The sequence below is a fragment of the Macaca nemestrina genome, chromosome 3 (genome assembly GCF_043159975.1).
Source record: "Macaca nemestrina isolate mMacNem1 chromosome 3, mMacNem.hap1, whole genome shotgun sequence".
Lineage (NCBI taxonomy): Eukaryota > Metazoa > Chordata > Mammalia > Primates > Cercopithecidae > Macaca > Macaca nemestrina.
In genome coordinates, this window is record NC_092127.1 from 75,645,828 (window position 1) to 75,666,224 (window position 20,397).

The window sequence follows — 20,397 nt, forward strand, 5'->3', positions numbered from 1 at the left end:
ATTTGTGAGTTGCCCAAGTCAACACAGGTAATAACAGTTAGGGCCAGGACATGAACCCAGATCTTCATCTAAATCATCACCCTGCCTGTTTCTGTCACAGTGCTGTGGTCCATATTCAACTAGCTACATTTGAAGATCTGGGTTTCTGATCTCATCTGTCTGATTTGTGTTAGAAAATCAAAAACGTGGAATAGTAGCAAATAATTGTGTAGTGGTGGTCCTTTCTAAGGAGGTAATCATTAATTAGGTGAGAAATTCTACCCTTTCAGCTTGGGTAAACTATATTTGCAAATTATCTTCCTTTCTGTAGGCATTCAGAATTTAAACTAACCTTGCCAACAAAATTTTGTAGTACAATATTTTTAACTTGGAAGCTATGTGAGTGGTAGTAATTCAGGAAAATTAGAATAAATGTGCTTGTCCTGATTAAAATGTTCCTTTAGAAAGTCTTAGTGACTAAGCCTCCCACACAATCACAGAACATGATAGGAGGATTATTCAAACTGATATATACCAAAGAGTTATATAGAAATCAAACTTGTGTGATTATTTTTAATGTTTCATTGGAGCTGCCCTTTAAAGCAATCTTGTGATGAAATATTAAAAAGTGAATAATCCCTTAAACTCATCATCCTAAACTTTTTAGTTTTCATTATACAATTTCATTTTAGATCCTAAATTTTAGTAATCATCCTAATTTTTAAATTTTATTATATAATTATATATTTCAGGTTTGCCTAAAGATATACATAAATATGAAATCATGTTAGTCTCTTCATTGTTACACCTACACAGTCACCTTCAAATAACCCTGCCTTTTCTTGTACATAACTGCAGCTGAACAGTCTTCATGAGTATAAGGTGCAACTCTGGTCCAGATGGATTTACTATTTTCTGGATGACTCACAAAGGCCCTACAGTGAGGTCTTCTTTAGTTAGGAATATTTGCCCCAGTCATTCAGAGGATATATGTGCATGATAAAACTTTAAGATGTTCCATTTCTTCTGAATCGGCAGGTTCTTGGTGCTTGAGGCATAATGCACATAGCCCTGCCCAGCAGCTTTTTCATTTAGTGATAAGAGTGAAAACACACTATTTTTTAAAAGGTTATTTACCAGTGACGCTGACAGTTGCTCAACAAACTTATCACTTGACTTCAAACACCTAAAATGTGATTTCTAAAGTGATTGGAACTGAGTCTGTGGTTGACAAATTAGGACAGATGTGTATTAACAGAAATCTCTGACATGCCAATGCTTTTGAAAGTGAAGAAAGAATTAGAATCAACCATTGCTTACAGTTTGATGAGCTTTATCCAAGTTGATTATTCCATGAATTAATAGTTGGAACTTAACTTCTTGATCAAATTAGGAAATGCATCAATGTGGTAGACCATAAATTTTAGTTGCAAAAATAAAATGTCAATTGAAAATAATTTAACATTAGTAGATACTATTGTATATTGAGAAACAAAGTTCCAAATAAATTTGAAATGTTAGGTTTTACTAAAAGTCATTTCAGAATAAAAGCCTTTTATATTCTTGAGATATCTTCATCCCATACTCCAAATTAAATTATGTATTTAGTGTTGAGGTAGTTAAAATCCCTGTCAGTCCCACAAAATTAGAAAAGTTTTCTCACATTTACCAGTCATTATAATAGCGATGAATCTGATGGCAGTGAGCAACAATAGCCTGAAGAAGTCTGGTATTTGGTTAAAACTTACTCGCCAACATTCTAATTTCTTACAGATTTAACTTAATTTCTTCCAAGTTCTGGTTATGGGTCTTTGCTAATGTGCATGGCTGGCTTAATTAATAAATTAGGTACTGGTTTAGGCTGTGTTTACACAAGGTCGAAACAAGCAACAGAACTGACTAATTCAGTGAGAAAAATGTAGCCAATTTGATTTTTAAAGCATGACATTTCTTGTTTATTAACATATAAACAAAATGAATTTGATTGACTGAATTTTTAGATTTTCAGACAATCGTTTTGGCACTTGTAGAGTCCATTGTTTCCCAGCTTTTTTCAGTCTGAGACACACCTCTAAATTTGCTGGGTTTTGTCCCCAAATAGGAGGACTTTGAACCATTCTCCCATATACATTCTAACCCAATATATTTATCGAGTTTGGAGTTGTACATCCTTAACTGTATATATTAATCAGCCTCCTTTTCCTAACCATCTTCATTTCTTAAAATCCACAAAAGTGATTCGTGGAAATTGAAGACTGTTCCCTGGTGCTTATTTTCAAAGTACTAATGTGTCTTGATAACATTGGTTGGGAAACAGTGGTATAGACACAGCCTTATTCCAAGACTGAGTTATCAGCCCTTGCATAATGATAAATGCCCGTGAAAATAAAAATATGTCTTTCTCATAGTACTCTGAGATGGAAGAATAAATATATAAGTAATGCTCTGAATCACACTTTGAAGAAATGTAAATTATGTTTTAAAAGCTGGCTTATAAAGAAAAAAAAAGCTGACTATAACATTTGGCAAATAGTAGTATACTCTTTCTGCCTTTAAGAATAAACACATTCTTAAAGACAGCAATTTTAATACATAATTCAGAGTAAGTCTCCAAAATTTGTACCAAAATTGTTTGGAAACATTGAGGAATCAAAATCACTACATTTGGGTCCAAACTCTTGAAGTTAACTAGGATTTAATTTGCACAGTTTCATTTGCCAAATGTCTGTAGATTGGTCCAACTCTTGTTATTATTTTGCCAAGTTTCCTTCTGCTGAAAATGTCTGCTCTGTTAGGCTTCTAAGTCAATGTCCATGGCCAAGTCTGAATCCTGAGCGGTCCTTGGAAACATGTGAGCAGGTCAAGACAGGTGCTGTCATTCATTTGATCCCTCCCCAAGTATATTCTCTCTTCTACCCAGTATCTCTCTAGGACAGTTATGCATCTGTCTGAAGCCTGCACACATGATAATATTTAATCGTTTTCTAACTGTATTTTCCCTGGGATTTAGGAATGGAAGTCTCCAGGAGAGATGACAGTGCATGAATTTTTTTTCCCCCTAATCCTGTAAAATGTTGTTAGTTTTGAATAGTCGCTTAAAATAGGTTCTCACTTCAGTCTCTTTTTTTTTTCTTTCTAAATAAAGCCTGAGAATTTGCTTTTAGCTAGCAAATCCAAGGGAGCAGCTGTGAAATTGGCAGACTTTGGCTTAGCCATAGAAGTTCAAGGGGACCAGCAGGCGTGGTTTGGTGAGTAGGGCCCCCTCCTTCATGCTACCTGTAGTCTTCTGGCTTCTGACTTCTGGCTCCTAATCCCACTTCCTAGTGAAAATAACATGGAAAAGTTCATTCTAATAACAATTTGACTAATTTTAAGATATTGTGCCTTTATAAGCACTTACTTTTATTGACATTAAAGGGTATATAATCTAGAAATAATTTAAGGGAAAATATTAATGGGAGAACAAGAAGACATATACTTTTTTTCTCAAAGGATGTTTGAGAAAGTGCCTTATTTAGTAAGCATTAATTAGAGGATTACAACATTCAAAGAGTACTTTTTTTATTTGAAAGAAAGTTGATTGTTTGCATACAGCCTCATATGATGCCAAAAACTGCTATGTGAATAGTAGATGCTCAAGAAACACAGCCTATTTCACATATAATACTTTGATTTATGAATTAAAGATTGTTTAAAAATTATGAAGCATGTATTTATGTGTATATTTCACCTTAGTTATTTTATATGTCTTCAACATGCCACTTTCCTCTCAAAAATTCTGATAATTTAGAAATTTTTATGTGATGAAATTTCTGCTTCTTTACAATTAAGGAAGAAATTAATTCTAAATAAATTTAAATTATAGTATTTCTAACCAGACGTAGGTTTTGTTTCAGTATTCAGCCTGAATAAATTATTTACTCATTAATTTTCATATGCCTCTCTCTGCCATTTTCCAATATCCAACCCACTTCTCATGTAGAGTTCTAAAAATATAACCTCTCCCCAAGCCTGTCTTCCTTCTCTCCTGACTTTCAGTGTGTTGAGGTTAGATAATTTTTTAATGCCCTTCATTTCTGATTTCTTTTCTTCTGAGCACAACAAATAGAGGACTAAAAACATGCTATTTCTTTGTTTTATATGCAAACGCTTTTCTGTATCCCTAATGTACACATCTCCCGAGATGTGCATATTACTCCCAGGATTCACCACATCTCCCTTATCCGCCCCAGCTGTTACTGGGAGTGGATGGTGTGCCAAGCCTCCCTGGCAGCCTAATGCAGGACCTTAGTTCCTGCTGCCTGTCCTGTTTCAGTAGTACCTGACAGTTATTCTTGTTTGAAGCCCCTCCCATGTTTAATATTACCTTTTACATTGTCTTTTTACCCTCCAATCCCAGATGAATTTAATACCTCCAAACTTGTCATTTTGTTAATAATATTTTAACTTTTTAATAATCTTGTTCCCATTAACTGCAAACTGAAAGAAGGTAGGACCTAGATTAGGTCTGTAAATTACAGATTCAAATGATCTCTGTATCCTGGAAAAGAGGACAGTTAACACAGAAAGAATATATTGTAACAGGAGTTAAAGGTTGAACAGGAAGTAGTGGGGCTATCACAGAGATGGGCAAAGCAAATATTAGAGATACATAAATTAAGTAGGAAGTCCTGACCCTGGAGGAGCTGAGGCTTTTGTATCAGTAACTATTTACCATTCAGGATGGGAGTATCTTAACATAGGAATGTATAAGGAGCTGAGGGAACACAAGACAGGAAGTACAAAAACCTGCCTCTGGAGAGAGGTTCGATAATTGCCTTAACACCTATGGTTGCCTAAAGGATGAATGGGACTTTGTTCACCGTCATGCAAGAAGATTGAAGCATTCCAGATAGAGGGATCTGCACATGGAAAGGCTCAGAGGCATGAAACTATTTTTTCTATTACAGTAAAACAAGAAGTTTGATAAAGCTAAAGTATACTCAGGTGAATAGTAGTTAATGAGGCAGGAAAGGGTTTGGATTTCACCTTAGAGGTTTTGGGATCTGGTGAAACATTTTTAGAAGAGAGGTGTATGTTGTTTAATAATGATTCCAGTAGAAGTATAGAAGATGATTTAAGGATAGTTAATCTGAAAGCAAGGACCCAGTTAGACTAAAGCAATCATTCAAATTATGCATGATGATAGATTTGACTAGGGAGGGTGTAGGAGCAAACAAGTTCCAAGTAACATACAGATCAGACAAGAAATATGAACTCTAAGGGAATCTGTTTAGGAAACATGAAAGTCCCAGACATTGGGTTCGAAGACAGGACTGGAGTCCTGTGTAGAGCAAAGCAGGACCCCACCTCATGAGAGACTTGGAGTATGAGGCAGGATACAAAAATGGGAACTTAGGCCCAGGAATATAATTGCCAGAAATTGGTAAAGGTGATGATTGGATATCAGGAGTAAGATAGAAGCCTTTGTTATCAGGTCTGAGGCTCAAATTAACATCAGCAGCTGTGTTTGATGACTACAAGAATGTTGGAATGAAGCTCCTTAAATCTCTTCTGTTTTTGAGCTTAATGTTTTATCTCCTCTGCTAGGACACATACAGTTTGAGAATAGGGCTGTGTAGTGAGAACAATTTTACTTTTTGAATCAGAATATATGAATTTATATCTTGGCTCTGATTCTTAACAGCTGTATGATATTGAGCAAGTCACTTTAAATCTGTGAGGTCACTGTGCTCTTTGTAAATGGGATAATAAACACTTCTTCACAGGACTGTTATAAGATTGAGTGAAATAGTCCATAGAAACTTGAGTGAGCTATAAAGGATGTTCAATAAGTTTTCAAAACCGTCTTGGTGTGAAACAATGACATAGTTCTTTGCATATTCAGTGAAAGTTATTTAGTGAATCAGTGAGTAGAAGACGAATATCAGGTCAGTAAAAGCAATAGCGTCCAAATAAAAGTACATAGGTTTTCAAATTGTTATTGATTTCTAAAAACAAGCTGGTCCCAAAGAAGCAGTGACAGCTCAGCAATAAAATTTCCACTTCATCAGTATGGTGCTATCAACAATTAAGTTATTGTTAAGGTACCTGTTAGAGTAATAACGTTTAAAAGAAGCAACATCTTAAGTTCTAAGGCGATTCAGTATTTCAAAAGTACAGAAAAACATAGTGTCTAAACTTAGGAGAATATACTTCTTTTTTCTCTTTCTTTTTCTTTTCTCAAGTTCACGCAAATCTTCATGGTAACCTGAGGAAAAAGGAGACATGTGGTGTTCTATGTTTCTTTCTAATGAACTGCCAGATATATTTTAAGTATTAGGAGTAAAGGCATGTTTTAATAATGAATGACCTGTTTTGATGTTTATTCATTATGATCTGCCATTATAGTCCCATGTATTTTGATTGATTAATTTTATCTTTCAAAATGTAATATCAATGATTATGGTTATTCTAATTTTGATAAAGAGCAGAACTCTTTCTTCATTATGTGAAATACCAGAGCTTCAGGCTTTTACATAATTTTATTTTAATAAATATACAAGGTCTATTACAAATAAGAAAAAAACATATAATATGTATACAAAACAACATAATAGATAATACAAAGCATTATGGAAGCTGTTTATTGTGGAGTTTTTTTAAATTATCATTTTTCAAGTCCAAACTTGCTTGTTTTTTCCCATATTTACTTTTCATTTTCTAGTCTGGTCTGTTGGAACACTAACCAAAAATGGTAGAAGTAAACACCCTGTCACTATACTTGATAAGATGGCTAGAAAAGGAAATATTCAGATATATTCTGTTTCTCTTATGGAACTGGACATGTTATTTGCAATACATTTCTAGCATTTTGTTGCTGCTGGGAAACAAAAAAGAAACATAACTACCAAGATCTTGGTTCATGGAAGAATTACTTTGCTTGGTTGCTGTTATGTCTCTTTTTTATGATATTAAGGTTCTTTTTATGCCAGTATGTTATAATGGATACATTTCCAACAGTCAGTAATTCTCTTTTCTCTTTGTATTATCTATTTTGATATTCTTATTGGTTTTTCAAAGTAAGAAATATACGCTATCCCTAAAAAAGGCAAGCTCTCATTACTTTTTCTATTGATGGCATGTAGTATGAGAATCCTAGATTCTTGCAAGTTTAGTTTCCCACAAAGAAGGTCTTATCTATTTTACCCCCCGTATGTCTGTATTTATGAGGTCACATTGTACAGTACATTGTGTCCTAACATCCATGCATTTAGATATATGCTTCAATATTCTTGGGGTAAGGACCCCATTGACTGCTCAAATGATGATTGTAACTAAGTGAGAATGAGCATGATGGTGTTCTCTTAGAATTTTAGTCTCCAGAAGAAGTTTGTAATAATTTACATTTTAAATGATCTTTTCATTTCTTACTCACATAATAACTTACTTCCCTATCTTAGGGAAGCTTGGGAGAGATATTGTTAACATTTCCTATTTCTGGCCATGCATTCTAAGTTATTGAAATCATACATTATTAAAGTTTACTGATTTAGACAGAAGAGTACAGATTATGTATAAAAGAGTGGTTGAAATTCAGGGTGAGAAGGGATCACTGAGAACTGTAGGTAGCTAAGGAGAGTTCTAAGATGGAAATAACTTAGAGCCACTCTCTGTTAGAAAACGGGCAGAGAAAAAATATTGAGGATTCAAGGAACAGAAAAAGTAGTATCAAGGGTGACAATGAGAAGACCATTTTTTAAAGACCTTAAAGAGATTAGTCAGGTCAAAGGCTCAGAAGGAGAATGAAATCATGTTGAATGAATGAAGGGTAGCCAGATGATAAAGGATCTGAAAGTGCTCACTAAGAACGTTGGATTTAATCTGGACTTTAGCATCGGTTTCTCATTGGAGTCTCAGTGCCTGTCAACTGTAGAGGAGTTGGAGAAGGACGGTGAGAGTGGAGGGGACAGAAGCACTGGCAAACTCTTTAAAGCAATTGTGCCCATCTCTACCTTGGAATTCACAGACTGCATATCACTCCTTGAGGAAATCTTCAAGCTTTAGGCAGTGGAACCACCATTATTGTCAGTAATTCTCTTTACCTCACAACTACCAACCAAATATTTATTTCAAGGCAAGTTTGAGGTACAGATGGATTACCCAGGGTCCATTTGAAGCTAAATTACAACATACAGGTCTTTCCTTGGCGTCCCTTCTAATTGTCTATCCAATCTTCCCCCAAAACAAACAGAAAAAGAAGAATGGTAATAGAAAAGAAAAAAGATTGAGTGCAAAATTTTTTTCCTCATTTTCTATTTTATTCAGAGAAGTAACTGTGTTGTATATATTGTCTTTTTAATACCTCTTTGCATGTTGTTTGTACTTAATAAGTATAAATTTGTCACAGAAATGAGGGGGAAAAAGTTTCTTTCTTGGACACTTTGCATTTCAGTAAGTATACAGTGTGTTTCATCAGTGATCTGTGGTTGGAGAAATTCCATTATATATACTTTTAAAAAGATTTTTTTTTTTTGGTTTATTTGTGCTTTTAAAGAAAACTTCCAAATGAGGATAGTTATTTTTAGTACGTTCCAAGCAAACATTACTATTTAAAAAACTGTTATTTTCAGAAATAAGTATTTTACTCTAGATTCTAGCTATAAATTGTTTTTAAGTGTAACTTATTGAATTCTATGCCAATATGTATAATACGAAGTTTTCTTTCCCCATCTAGTTTTTCTTACTACATCTCTTTCTTAAGTTGAATGTCTAGTTGATACTTGTTTAATAGTGATTCATCTGAATATTCCTGCATCTTCTCTTTAGTTGCCAGTTACAAGTACATACTGATTATTTATTAGTACACAGTGAGCTCTGTGATATATTTTGGACTTATATCTTCTCCTGGTGAGTTCTTCTCCATATTTCTTTTCAGGTGTAGTTTTAACTCCCATATACATAAAGGACAATAAGAATTACTAACCGGAAATGGCCTTAAATGTACAGAGTGACTTTGCAGCGTAGTAGATTGGCCTTCATATCTGAAAAAAAAAGATATATTTTTTTCAAATGAGTTTCAGGGCAGGGCATACTAGTGTTGATATTTCTATAAAGAGAAAGTCTACACTATTTATTGCTCTGAGAACCTTGTTGTATTTTGAAAAACATATCATCAGATAAAGAAGCCCCCGAAAATTTTCTTTCTTAGTTTCCCATTTCATATTGTTTTGTCAATTCAACTGTGACTCATTAACACCTCTTTCCCCTAGGTTTTGCTGGCACACCTGGATATCTTTCTCCAGAAGTTTTACGTAAAGATCCTTATGGAAAGCCAGTGGATATGTGGGCATGTGGTAAGCAATTATATTTTGGAGCAAATTTTGTGATATGCTAGTGTCTTAGTCCATTTGGTCTGCTATAACAATCTGTCATAGACCAAGTGGGTTAAATAACAAAAATGTATTTCTTATTTATTTATTCATTTATTTTGATAGAGTCTTGCTCTGTCGCCCAGGCTGGAGTGCAGTGGTACAATCCTGGCTCACTGCAACCTCTGCCTCCCAGGTTTAAGGTATTCTCCTGCCTCAACCTCCTGAGTTGCTGGGATTACAGGCACGTGCCACCATGCATGGCTAATTTCTGTATTTTTAGTAGAGACAGTGTTTCGCCATGATGGTCAGGCTGGTCTTGAACTCCTGCCTCAAGTGATTCACCTGTCTCAGCCTCTCAAAGTGCTGGGATTACAGATGTGAGCCAGCACGCCTAGCCACAAAAATTTATTTCTCACAGTTGTGAAGGCTGGGAAATTCAAAATCAAGGTGCTAGCAGATTCGGTGTCTGGTGAGGGCCTGCTTTTAGTTTTGTAGAGAGTCACCCTCTCTTTGTGTCTTCATATGGCAGAAAGGGAGAGGGGGCTCCCAGGGTCTCTTTTATAAGAGCATTAATCCCATTCATGAGGCCTCCATCCTACCAAAGACCTCACTTTCTTTCCTTCCATCATATTAGGAGTTAGGATTTTAACACATGCTTTTTACAAGGGGCACAAATATTGTCTATAACAACCACAATTTTTGTAATTTAAAATACAAGTTGAACATCCCTAATCAAAAAATCTGAAATTTAAAATGCTTCCAAAATCCAAAACATTTTGAGTGCCAATGTGATTGCCGTGTGTGGAAAATTCTGCACCTGACCTCGTGTGATGGGTTGCAGTCAGACACAGTCCAAACTTTATCTTATGCAAAAAATTACTTAAAATATTTTATAAAATTACCTTCAGGCTATGTGTGTAGATGTATATAAGATGTAAATGAATTTCATGTTTAGATGTGGGTCTCATCCCCAAGGTATCTCATTATATATGTATAAATACTACAAAATCTGAAAAAATCCAAAATCTAAAACATTTCTGGTCCTTAGCATTTTGGATAAGGGATACTCACCCTGTAATATCTTTTAAATTTGAAGTTGATATTCTCTAGCAATCAGCTTAGAGTAGAAGTTCTCAAACCTCAGTCTACAACAAGATTACATGGAGAGCTGTTTAAAGGACAGATTGCTGTGTTTCTGATTCAGTATATCTAGGATAGAAACATTTACCTTTTTGACAAATTCTCAGGTGATGCTAATGCTGCTGTCTTCTGGAACACTTTGGTAACAGGGATGTGGAACATTGCTCCTAGTGGTTATGTATTTATGCTGCTATCTTCTCAACCAGTCCTTCCAATAAATATTGTTTGTCCACGATACTTGGCAGAGATTAAGAGTGAACTAGTAAATATTGGAAAATAATGAAATTGGCCATCCTGTGGGGACAAAAGTCTGACTTAGGCCTCTATCTGCCAACTCAAATCAAAAACAGTATCCTATACAGGCCCAAAGACATATAATGGGGAGGATTTTCACCCACACTTTTTATGTGGAATTTTTATGTTTCAACATATACTTTGAATATGTGAAAGACTGAACGAATACTGCAATATTACCCTACTAAGATTATCAGCATAATCACCTAAATTCCTGACACTATGTCATTGCTACCAGCCTACAAGTAGATACCTAACTATCATAGTTTGGCTTTAGTGTGCTGCAGACAGATTTCAGTGCCTTTGGTGTTTGTCAGCAAGCTTAGAAAAAGTTGATTTAAAAAACTTTACTTGATTCTGAAAATAATTTTTTAGACTTGGTTTTAGTTTAAAAAGTTAATAAATTCATCATCACTACTTTATAGTGATAGACTATTCCTCATTATATTTCTTGTCAGCTTTACCTCTTTGGTAACAACTTGGCGTCTGATCTTAAACTGATTGAATCTTGGGCTTTCAGAGTTACCTCCATGCCTGGGAAGGCAGTGGTAAAATAGGGCACTATATTTATAGTCTCAACCCCTGGGGTTCAGTTTTTACTTTTTACCTACTAACCTAGCCTCTTTAATATATCTGAGTTGGTTTCTTTATCTGTAAAATAGGAATATGTTACCCTCAATGAACTGTAGGAGGGTCAAATGCAGTACACTTTAAAGGAAGACAATTGACAGTTGCTACTTAGTTAATGGGTAAGGTCTCAGGAATGCCCCAAGTTGTGCCTTCCTTCTACCTACCTGAGAGTATCTTCTAAGGCATGAGCTCTAAAATGCCTCTGAATTACAGCATTGTCACAAAATATCTTTGTTCAAATCTAGATGTTAACAGCAGATAACTCAGATATTTTGCTTGCAATAAATCAGCTCCCAGCATACATAGATCTGTTTCTGCTGAGGAATTTAAAAAGCAACAGAGTGGCCTGAGACTCAGGCAAACACAGATAGATTTTGTGAAGGATACAATCATATTTTTAAAGTATTTTTAAAACATGATAAAGCTATATTTTTGTAAAGATAGGCGGTTTTGGCTACAATGCTGCACTTGGAGCTTGAATACTAGAGGGACAGTGTGGCATACAATAATCAGTAACCAAGGGAAGCAGGACTCAGCATAAGGGACATTTCGTACTTTTTCTTTGCTTACTTCATCGAAAGGCCTCTTCCAGCCTCTTCTGCCTTTGTGTTTATCTCTCCTTGTTTTCCTAGTTTCCTTCCTATTTTCCACTTTTTTTTCTTCATCCCTCCTGTTTACTTCATAGGTAGGATGCAGTATGTGTAGTGGTTAAGAGAACACACCTAGCTTCTCAGTTCACTTGCTGTATGACATGGCTCAAATTATTTAGTCCCTGTGTCTCAGTTTCCTCTTAGAAATGGAGACCATCAAAGTTCTTGCTTCATGGGGCTGCAGAGAGGATTTTTTAAATACAGTAAGTGATAGTTATCATTGTTATTATTATACAAAGTCTTTATTTATAAACGAAGTTTCTAGATAACTGATATATGCCTTATAGTAGACTTAAAAAACGAAGTGTATTATATAACTCAGCATTATTGGTGTGATTAGCGGTAGAATGCCCTCATCTGATGACCTGAACACCAAATTCTCTCTCTCCCTCTCTCTGCTTTCTTTCTTCACTTTTAAATTATTTTCTCTTGTTTTATTTGGTAAAAGGTTATTATGGACCGATTTCACAACTTCTGAATCATATTTTACTCCACCAAAGAATTTAAATAAATTATTCAATTTTTCTTATATCAAAAACATTTTTTCATGTTTCAAATGTGTCACCATAAAAAAATGATAGACAAGTGAGGTGATGGATATGTGAGTTAGCTCTATTTAATTATGCCACATCATGTATCTATACATATCAAAACATCATATTATACCCCATAAATGTATTCAATCATAATTTGTCAATCCAAAAAAATTAAGAATTTTTTGAAAATTTAAAACCTTTTTTTAATAATGTGTAAGTTTTATTGGTGTTGAAGAATATCAGATCCACTAAAAAGAAACCCAAAAAGCTAAGAGTTTGTACTAGGGATTCTTCTCTGGCTATGCAGAAAAATCAGTGATGAAGCATATACAGGCACACCTCAGAGATATTATGGGTTTAATTTCTGGTCTCACAATAGAACAAATATCAAAATAAAGTGAGTCACACAAATTGTTTGGTTTCCCAGTACATATAGAAGTTATGTTTACACTGTGCTATAGTCTATTAAGTATATGATAGCATTATGTCTAAATGCACATACCTTACATAAAAAATACTTTAAAATAGCCAGGCCCAGTGACTCACGCCTGTAATCCTTGCATATTGGAAGGCCAATGCAGGAGGATCCCCTGAGTCCGAGAGTTTGAGATTACCCTGGGCAACATAGGATGACCCATCTCTACAAAAAGAAAAAAAAAACTATATTGCTAAAATATCGTCATCATCATCTGAGCCTTCAGCAGGTTGCAATATTTTTGCTGGTGAAGGGTCTTGCCTCAGTGTTGATGGCTGTTGACTTATCAGAATAGTTATTGCTAAAGGTTGGGGAAGCTGGGATAATTTCTGAAAATAAGACAACGACGAAGTTTGCCACATCAGTTAACTCTTCCTTTCGTGAAATATTGCAATACTCACCAAAATGTGACACAGAGACATGAAGCGAACCCAAGTTGTTAGGAAAATGGCACCACAGACTTTCTTAATGCAGGGTTACCATAAACCTTCAGTGTGTAAAAAATGCAATATCTGCAAAGTACAGTAAAAAAAAAAAAAAAAAAAAAAAAAAGCTCAATAAAACAACATATGCCTTTCTATCAAAATGCCCAAATCCTGCATGGGCCTCTGCTTTAGTGGATCTGTGGTAAACACAGGAAACTGCATTTTTAATAACCTATGATGTATTATCAGAGTTTGGATTCACTGTTTTAGACTCACAAAACACACTATGTTCAATTGTAATATTACTTTGGTATATTTGAGTTTACGTGGATTGTCTGAGTGCATTTCTGTGATACAGTTCATATATCTAACCTTTTAAAATAATGGAATATCTTATAATAGTGAGATTTCATATCTGTGAAATGCGAGAGAACTTATAAGGTAGAAGCTCTAACTTTCTTGTCTAGAAGAGGGAAAAAGGATAGGTAGAGAGTAGTTTCCATCTTTGTTTTCTGAACTATATAACATTTTTTTAGCTGTTAAGCAAATAGTAGATGGATATTATGTACATATGTGCACACACGTGCACACACACACAGATATCAAGAATGACTCCTTAGAAACTTATAGCCATAGAGCATCTCATAGATTTTTAACCCCAATTTTACCACCTTTCACCTTGCTGTATTCTATCCTTTCTTCACATAATATTAGGCAAACAGCCAAATTCCTTTGTGATGAGCCATGCCCCAGTTGGAGCATGTATGTGCCACCAATTTCCATTTCTTTAGAGACTGTGTGGACCCTTTGTCTAGAAATGCACTTGGGATCACACAGCTATGAGAATGTCTTAAGTGTTCTACATCACATATTTAGGGGAAATGACTCCCACTAGAACATTATAATGTATTCTTTTGTTACATGTCTTGGTCATTGTTGTGGGATTTGGAATTGTTTTACCATTTTATTATATATCACCTTATTCATGTGACATGAAAGTGACATTAATTCACTTTATTTGTAAGATGATGTACCCTTACTCATCGCCATTGTAATAACCACCACAGTGATGGACACACTATTTGGTTGCTTTTAGGTTGTGGCTTTTCCTGAGGGAAACTCTTTTTCAACCATTTATTAGCACTGTCTCTTGCCAATTAAATGGTGACTTATTTTCTAGAGTAGACACTGGGTTGATTGGTAAAAAAATGACACTACTCAGAAAACAAAAGAAATGCAAAACAAGCCATTTAGCAGAATGGCAGCTAGCCTTCTATACGAATTAAGCTCTGAACCCTCATTACAGCAGAGCAGAGTGAAGCAGGGTATTAGTATAATGATTAAAACAAGCCTGTACATTATTTTTATTAGAATCGTGCAATTATCTGCACATAGGAAATCTCGAATACCAGCATTACCTTGCTTTTGTGATCTCACACAGGGTGTGGTCTGACCTGTACTCTCTCTTTGGAAGCAAATAGTCCATTACTGGAAAGCAAATAATAAACATTAATGAAGCAAGAACATAGCCTTGTGTTCTGCCATTAACAGCAGTAAATTGATTTTTATGACTTAATTGTATGTGTAACTGCTTCCATAAATTCCTAATGGGATGAGGAAATGTTTGTAGATGTCACTGGATCACAAATTTCTAACAGAGCTTGTTCTACAATTTGGCCTAAAAATAAATAAATAAATGCAAGCCTATAACATGGGTCTCTCCCCCACCCTATGTACATATGTGTTGTCTTGCTACTTTTCTACCTTACTTATGTATTAGTCTCAACAGTTATGAGTGATAATAAATTAGTGACTGTAACAGAATGTACCTTGACTTTGGACAAACCTTAGGAATTTTATGGAACATGTTTCTCCTTTTCTTGTGTGGTGAATTTACATTCAGCAATGATGTGTTTTCTGGGGTTTAACCTTTTCATATTTCAGCTGGGGTAAGTCATTATCAGGTACTGTAATCATTTTGAAATCCCAAGCCTACTGGATATTCTGTTACTATTACGAGCTCTGAGACTACCTTATACTTGGCCAATCACAGATTGGCCTCCAAATTAGAGGCCTTCTGCCTTCATCCATTATGACCCACATCTCCAACAGTCTTCAGTTCATGGAGCCTTACTCCCAATCATAGTCTTTACCAATATTCTCTTACTCTGAACTTATACACTGTCTTAAATTTCTCTACATTTACCATGTCTGGTTTCCCTAACTTGGTGTTTTTCCAACTGTGAGCCACAAACCACATGGTTCAGAGTGACCTAAAGTGCAGCCTCCCGAGATCTACCTCGGGATCATTGAATCAGATTCTCTGGGGTCACAGGATCCAGCAAATCTCACTTCTGGTTATATATCCAAAAGAGTTGAAAACAGCACCTTGAAGAAATATTTGTACACCTATAATCATAGTAACACTATTCACAACAGCCAAGAGGTGGAAGCAACCCAAATGTCAATTGACGGATAAATAGCTTCAACAAAATGTGGTTTATACGTATAATTGTATATTATACAGCCTTAAAAAAGAAAGAAATTCTGTCACATGCTACAACATGGATGAACCCCAAGGACATTATGCTAAGCAAAATAAGTCACTTACAGAAGCACAGATACTACATGATTCCACTCATATGAAATATTAAAACAGTCACATTCGTAGAAACAGAAAATAGAAGGGTGATTACCAAGAATTAGAGAGAAAGGGGAAATTAGTGTTTCATGTATATAGAGTTTCAGTGTTCAAAAATGAAAACAAACTGGAGATCTGTTTCATGACAGTGTAAATGTACTTAGTACTACAAAACTGTTCACTTAAAACTTGTACATCTGGCTGGGCATGGTGGCTGATGCCTATAATCCTAGCACTTTGGGAGACCAAGGTGGGAGAATCACTAGAGCCCAGGAGTTTGAGACCAGCTTAGGTAACATATAGTGTGACCCTACCTCTAAAAAACAGAAAAAATTAGCCTGACATGGTAGCGCACACCTGTAGTCCTAGCTACTCTGCTCGAGAAGCTAAGCTGGGGAAGATCCCTTGAGCTAGGGAAGTTGAGGCTGCAGTGAGCCATGATCATGCCACTGCAATTCAGCCTGGGTGAAAAAGAATGAGACCTTATCTTTAAAAAACGAAACAAACAAAAAAAAATCTATGTTATGTAGTATTTATTTATGTATTTATTTATTGAGACAGGGTCTGGCTGTATTGCCCAAGCTGGAGTGCAGTGGCACAATCTTAGCTCACTGCAACCTCCACCTCCCACGTACAAGTTATCCTCCTGCCTTAGCCTCCCCTGTAGTGGGTACTACAGGTGCACACCACCACACCCAGCTGATTTTTTACTTTTTGTAGAGACAGGATCTTGCCATGTTGCCCAGGCTGGTCTCAAACTCCTGAGCTCAAGCAGTCTGCCCACTTTGGCCTCCCAAAGTGCTGGGATTGCAAGTGTGCGGGACCTTTTTTTAATGTACAATTTAAAGTCACTGCGTGGGGCCTTTTTTAATGTACAATTTAATGTCATGTGTTTAAATTTAATGTTAGGTATTTTTTAGCATAATTTTTAAAAAACAGATTCACTGAGGTGAGGCTCAGGAATTTGCATTTTAACAAGCTTGCCAGGTGATGCTGATGCCACATCAAAGCTAAGCAACACTACCATAGCTAATTACAGATTCCTTTAGGAGAGCAGTTTTTAGGTTTATTACAGGATATGTCAGAGGTTGCAAACAGGTGAAGTCTTAGTTCAAGCTGCTATAACAAAGTCACATAGACTGGGTGTCTTACAAACAACGAAGTTTCTTTCTCATAGTTCTGGAAGCTGAAAGTCTGTGATCAGGGTGCGACCATAGTCAGGTCAGGTTTTGGTGAGGGCGCTCTTGATGGTTACAGACTGCCAGCTTTTTGTTGTATCCTCACATGGTAGTAAGAGCTAGCTAGCTAGCTGCCCTCTTCTTAAAAGGGTACTGTACCTGTTCATAAGGGACCCATCCTCATGAACTAATTATCTCCCAAAGGCCCCACCACACCAAATACCATCACATTGGGATTTGGATGTCAGCATATGAATTTTGAAAGCCATACAAACATTCTATCCATTGCAGGCGATCTGCTGTCTTAGTCAGATTTGTGGACATTTTATTCTTAGGAGTGTTGACATTAATTCTTTATCTTTATAATTTATTAGCAAGTAATTTCTATAAAAACTATCAGTTTCTAGCTTCTCTAAAAAAATCAAAAGAACACGTGATGCAATGCTTTTGCTCTTATATAGTAGTTGTACCTGTCAGACACGTGAACACAGCTGCTCCCCTGGTGACCACCCCACCCCACACACAGTACAGGTGCAGGCCTTCATCCCGGCCTGTTGCCAGAAGTCCTGTCAGTTTGCCACTCCTACTACATGGCATAGATAGTTTCCATCCTGTTAAACGTGCCTTCCTATCTTGCTGGCATTGACCTTCTAGCTCTTTGTTCTACCCTTCATTGGCCATTTAGGTCACAGACTGTTAGTTGAGCACTTTTTCTACTTGAAATGTATGATGATTTTCTATTAATCGTATTATAACAAGGTAAGATAGAGCCATACTTAACACTCATGTAATTAATTGTGTATTTCCAAATTCCACGTGCATTTTGCTTCTAAGTTTATAATGTACCCCTTTATTTACTTAGAATATTCAGTAACTGTCTTAGATTTTTCCATTAACTTCCCCACTACCTTCTCAGAGTTGTCCAACATTCCTTCTTCATCTCTCCTTTTGTAAGAACAGCATTTAGAATGTTTAATTATTAACAAAATTATAAGTTTAGCAACTTTTTTAACTTTAACTTTTATTAAAATCAATTTTGAATGTTCTTGATAATGTAGTCTTTCTACCTGATCGTAATCAATACTTCTCAAAAGTCTTATTAACCAGACATCTCTAGCATCTCCCAAGCATAAATATATACATAAGATAATGAAAACTAGTTTTAACATCTATCTTTATATGGAACCAACTCTATTAAAAATAGTTTTAACTGTTTGTCATGGAAAATGTGAAACATAAAATGGAGAGAATACTATAATAAACTGATGACTATTTCATCTATTTCCTCCCTTTCATTTCCCACTCCAATATTATCTTAACCAAATTTGAACATTGTATCAATACATCTATAAATAATTTAAAGTATATCTCTAAAAGAAAAGGACTCTAGGCCAGGCACGGTGGCTCAAGCCTGTAATCCCAGCACTTTGGGAGGCCGAGGTTGGCGGATCACGAGGTCAGGAAATCAAGACCATCCTGGCTAACACGGTGAAACCCTGTCTCTACTAAAAATACAAAAAAAAATTAGCTGGGTTTGGTGGCGGGCGTCTGTAGTCCCAGCTACTCAGAAGGCTGAGGCAGGAGAATGGCATGAACCTGGGAGATGTAGCTTGCAGTGAGCTGAGATCGCGCCATTGCACTCAAGCCTGGGCGACAGAACAAGACTCCATCTCAAAAAAAAAAAAAGAAAAAAAGAAAAGAAAAGGACTCTAAATATGACAGTAATATTAGTTTTAAAATTTTAATAATTATTGCTTAATAGCATCAAAATATCTAGTCATTTTCCTATTTATCCTCTCATGTCATAATCTTGTTTGATCTCTTAGATCTCTTAGTCGTTTTTAATTTGTAAGTTTCGCTCCATTCTCTCTCCTCTCTCCTTATTTCTTGATGTATTTTTTCAAAGAAACCTGTAGCTCCAAGACAGCACATGTAAGTACTCAATCTTGGTCTCTAGATACTATTTACCATTAAAAGGAACCAGAACTTTTTGTAGTAGCAGCTGATTTCAAGTTTAGAACAGGAAAAAAGCAAGATGATCCAGGAGCATCTTGTCATACCACAAAGAAAAACTATTAAGGACCACAGAGTTTATATTAACAGATGCAGGAGCCACCTTGAGGCTGGCACTAGCCAAAGGTGGGGCAGTTGAGAATCAATGAGAAAAATAACAGTAATAGATTGAAATACATCAAATAAGTTTAAATCAAGGAGTTGATAATGATAATCAAAATTCAACAGAAGTCCTAACCTTTGGGGATGTTGGGGACCCAATGCATTATTTTAAAAACTGGCTAGTAAAGAGGAAAATAAATAAATAATTGGCCTATCTTTCCCATATGAACTGTATCTTAGACCAATCAAGTGGAAAAGGAGTAAGATTTTCTTAGTCTAAAGAAAGCGTGATGTAATTAGAGTATCATCATTTTATTTGTTTGTTTGTGAGTCTCACTCTGTTGCCCAGGCTGGAATGCAGTGATGTGATCATGGTTCACTGCAGCCTCCAAATCCTGGGCTCAAATGATCCTCCTGCCTCAGCCTCCCAAGTAGCTGTGACTGGCTGTGCATTCCACCACACCTGGCTAAGTTTTTCTATTTTGGGGAGAGACAAGGTCTTCCTATGTTGGCTAGGCTAGTCTTGAACTCCTGGGCTCAAGTGATAATCCTACATCAGCCTCCCAAAGTGCTGGGATTACAGGTGTGAGCCACCATGGCTTGCCATCATTATTTTGCAGCCCCAGTAAAATTATGTAGGCAGTAATCATCAAAGGCTGCTAATGTCATGAGAGACACCCAACATTTGAAGGCACATCCTCAGCCCTGAAGTGTTCTTGCAAAAAAGAAAAAAAAAAAGACTTCTTCATTGACTTTTAATGATTTTAGTACTTCAGGTATATGGGCAGAGAAAAAGAGCTAGTGATTTTTTCCTTTTTTTTTTTCTCTGACATAGAAAAAAGGTACAATATTAGGTTTATTTTTTAAAAAGGGAAATTAGGCTTACTCATGAGGCAAGAACTCTCAATTAGAACACCAAACACTTTTATTTTATTTTATTTTTATTTTTGAGACTGAGTCACAAGACTCTATCACCCAGAC

At 35.8% G+C, this 20,397-nt stretch overlaps 1 protein-coding gene across 47 annotated transcripts in view; it reads left to right on the forward strand.

The window, feature by feature from the left end:
* LOC105486221 (calcium/calmodulin dependent protein kinase II delta) overlaps positions 1-20,397 on the forward strand; it is a 310,220-nt gene that overhangs the window by 225,907 nt on the left and 63,916 nt on the right. For all 47 annotated transcript variants that reach the window (XM_071093114.1, XM_071093115.1, XM_024794219.2 and 44 more), the window contains 2 exons: positions 3,125-3,227; positions 9,231-9,314. In XM_071093114.1, coding sequence (XP_070949215.1) covers positions 3,125-3,227; positions 9,231-9,314 — 187 coding nt within the window. The remainder of the gene's footprint in view (positions 1-3,124; positions 3,228-9,230; positions 9,315-20,397) is intronic.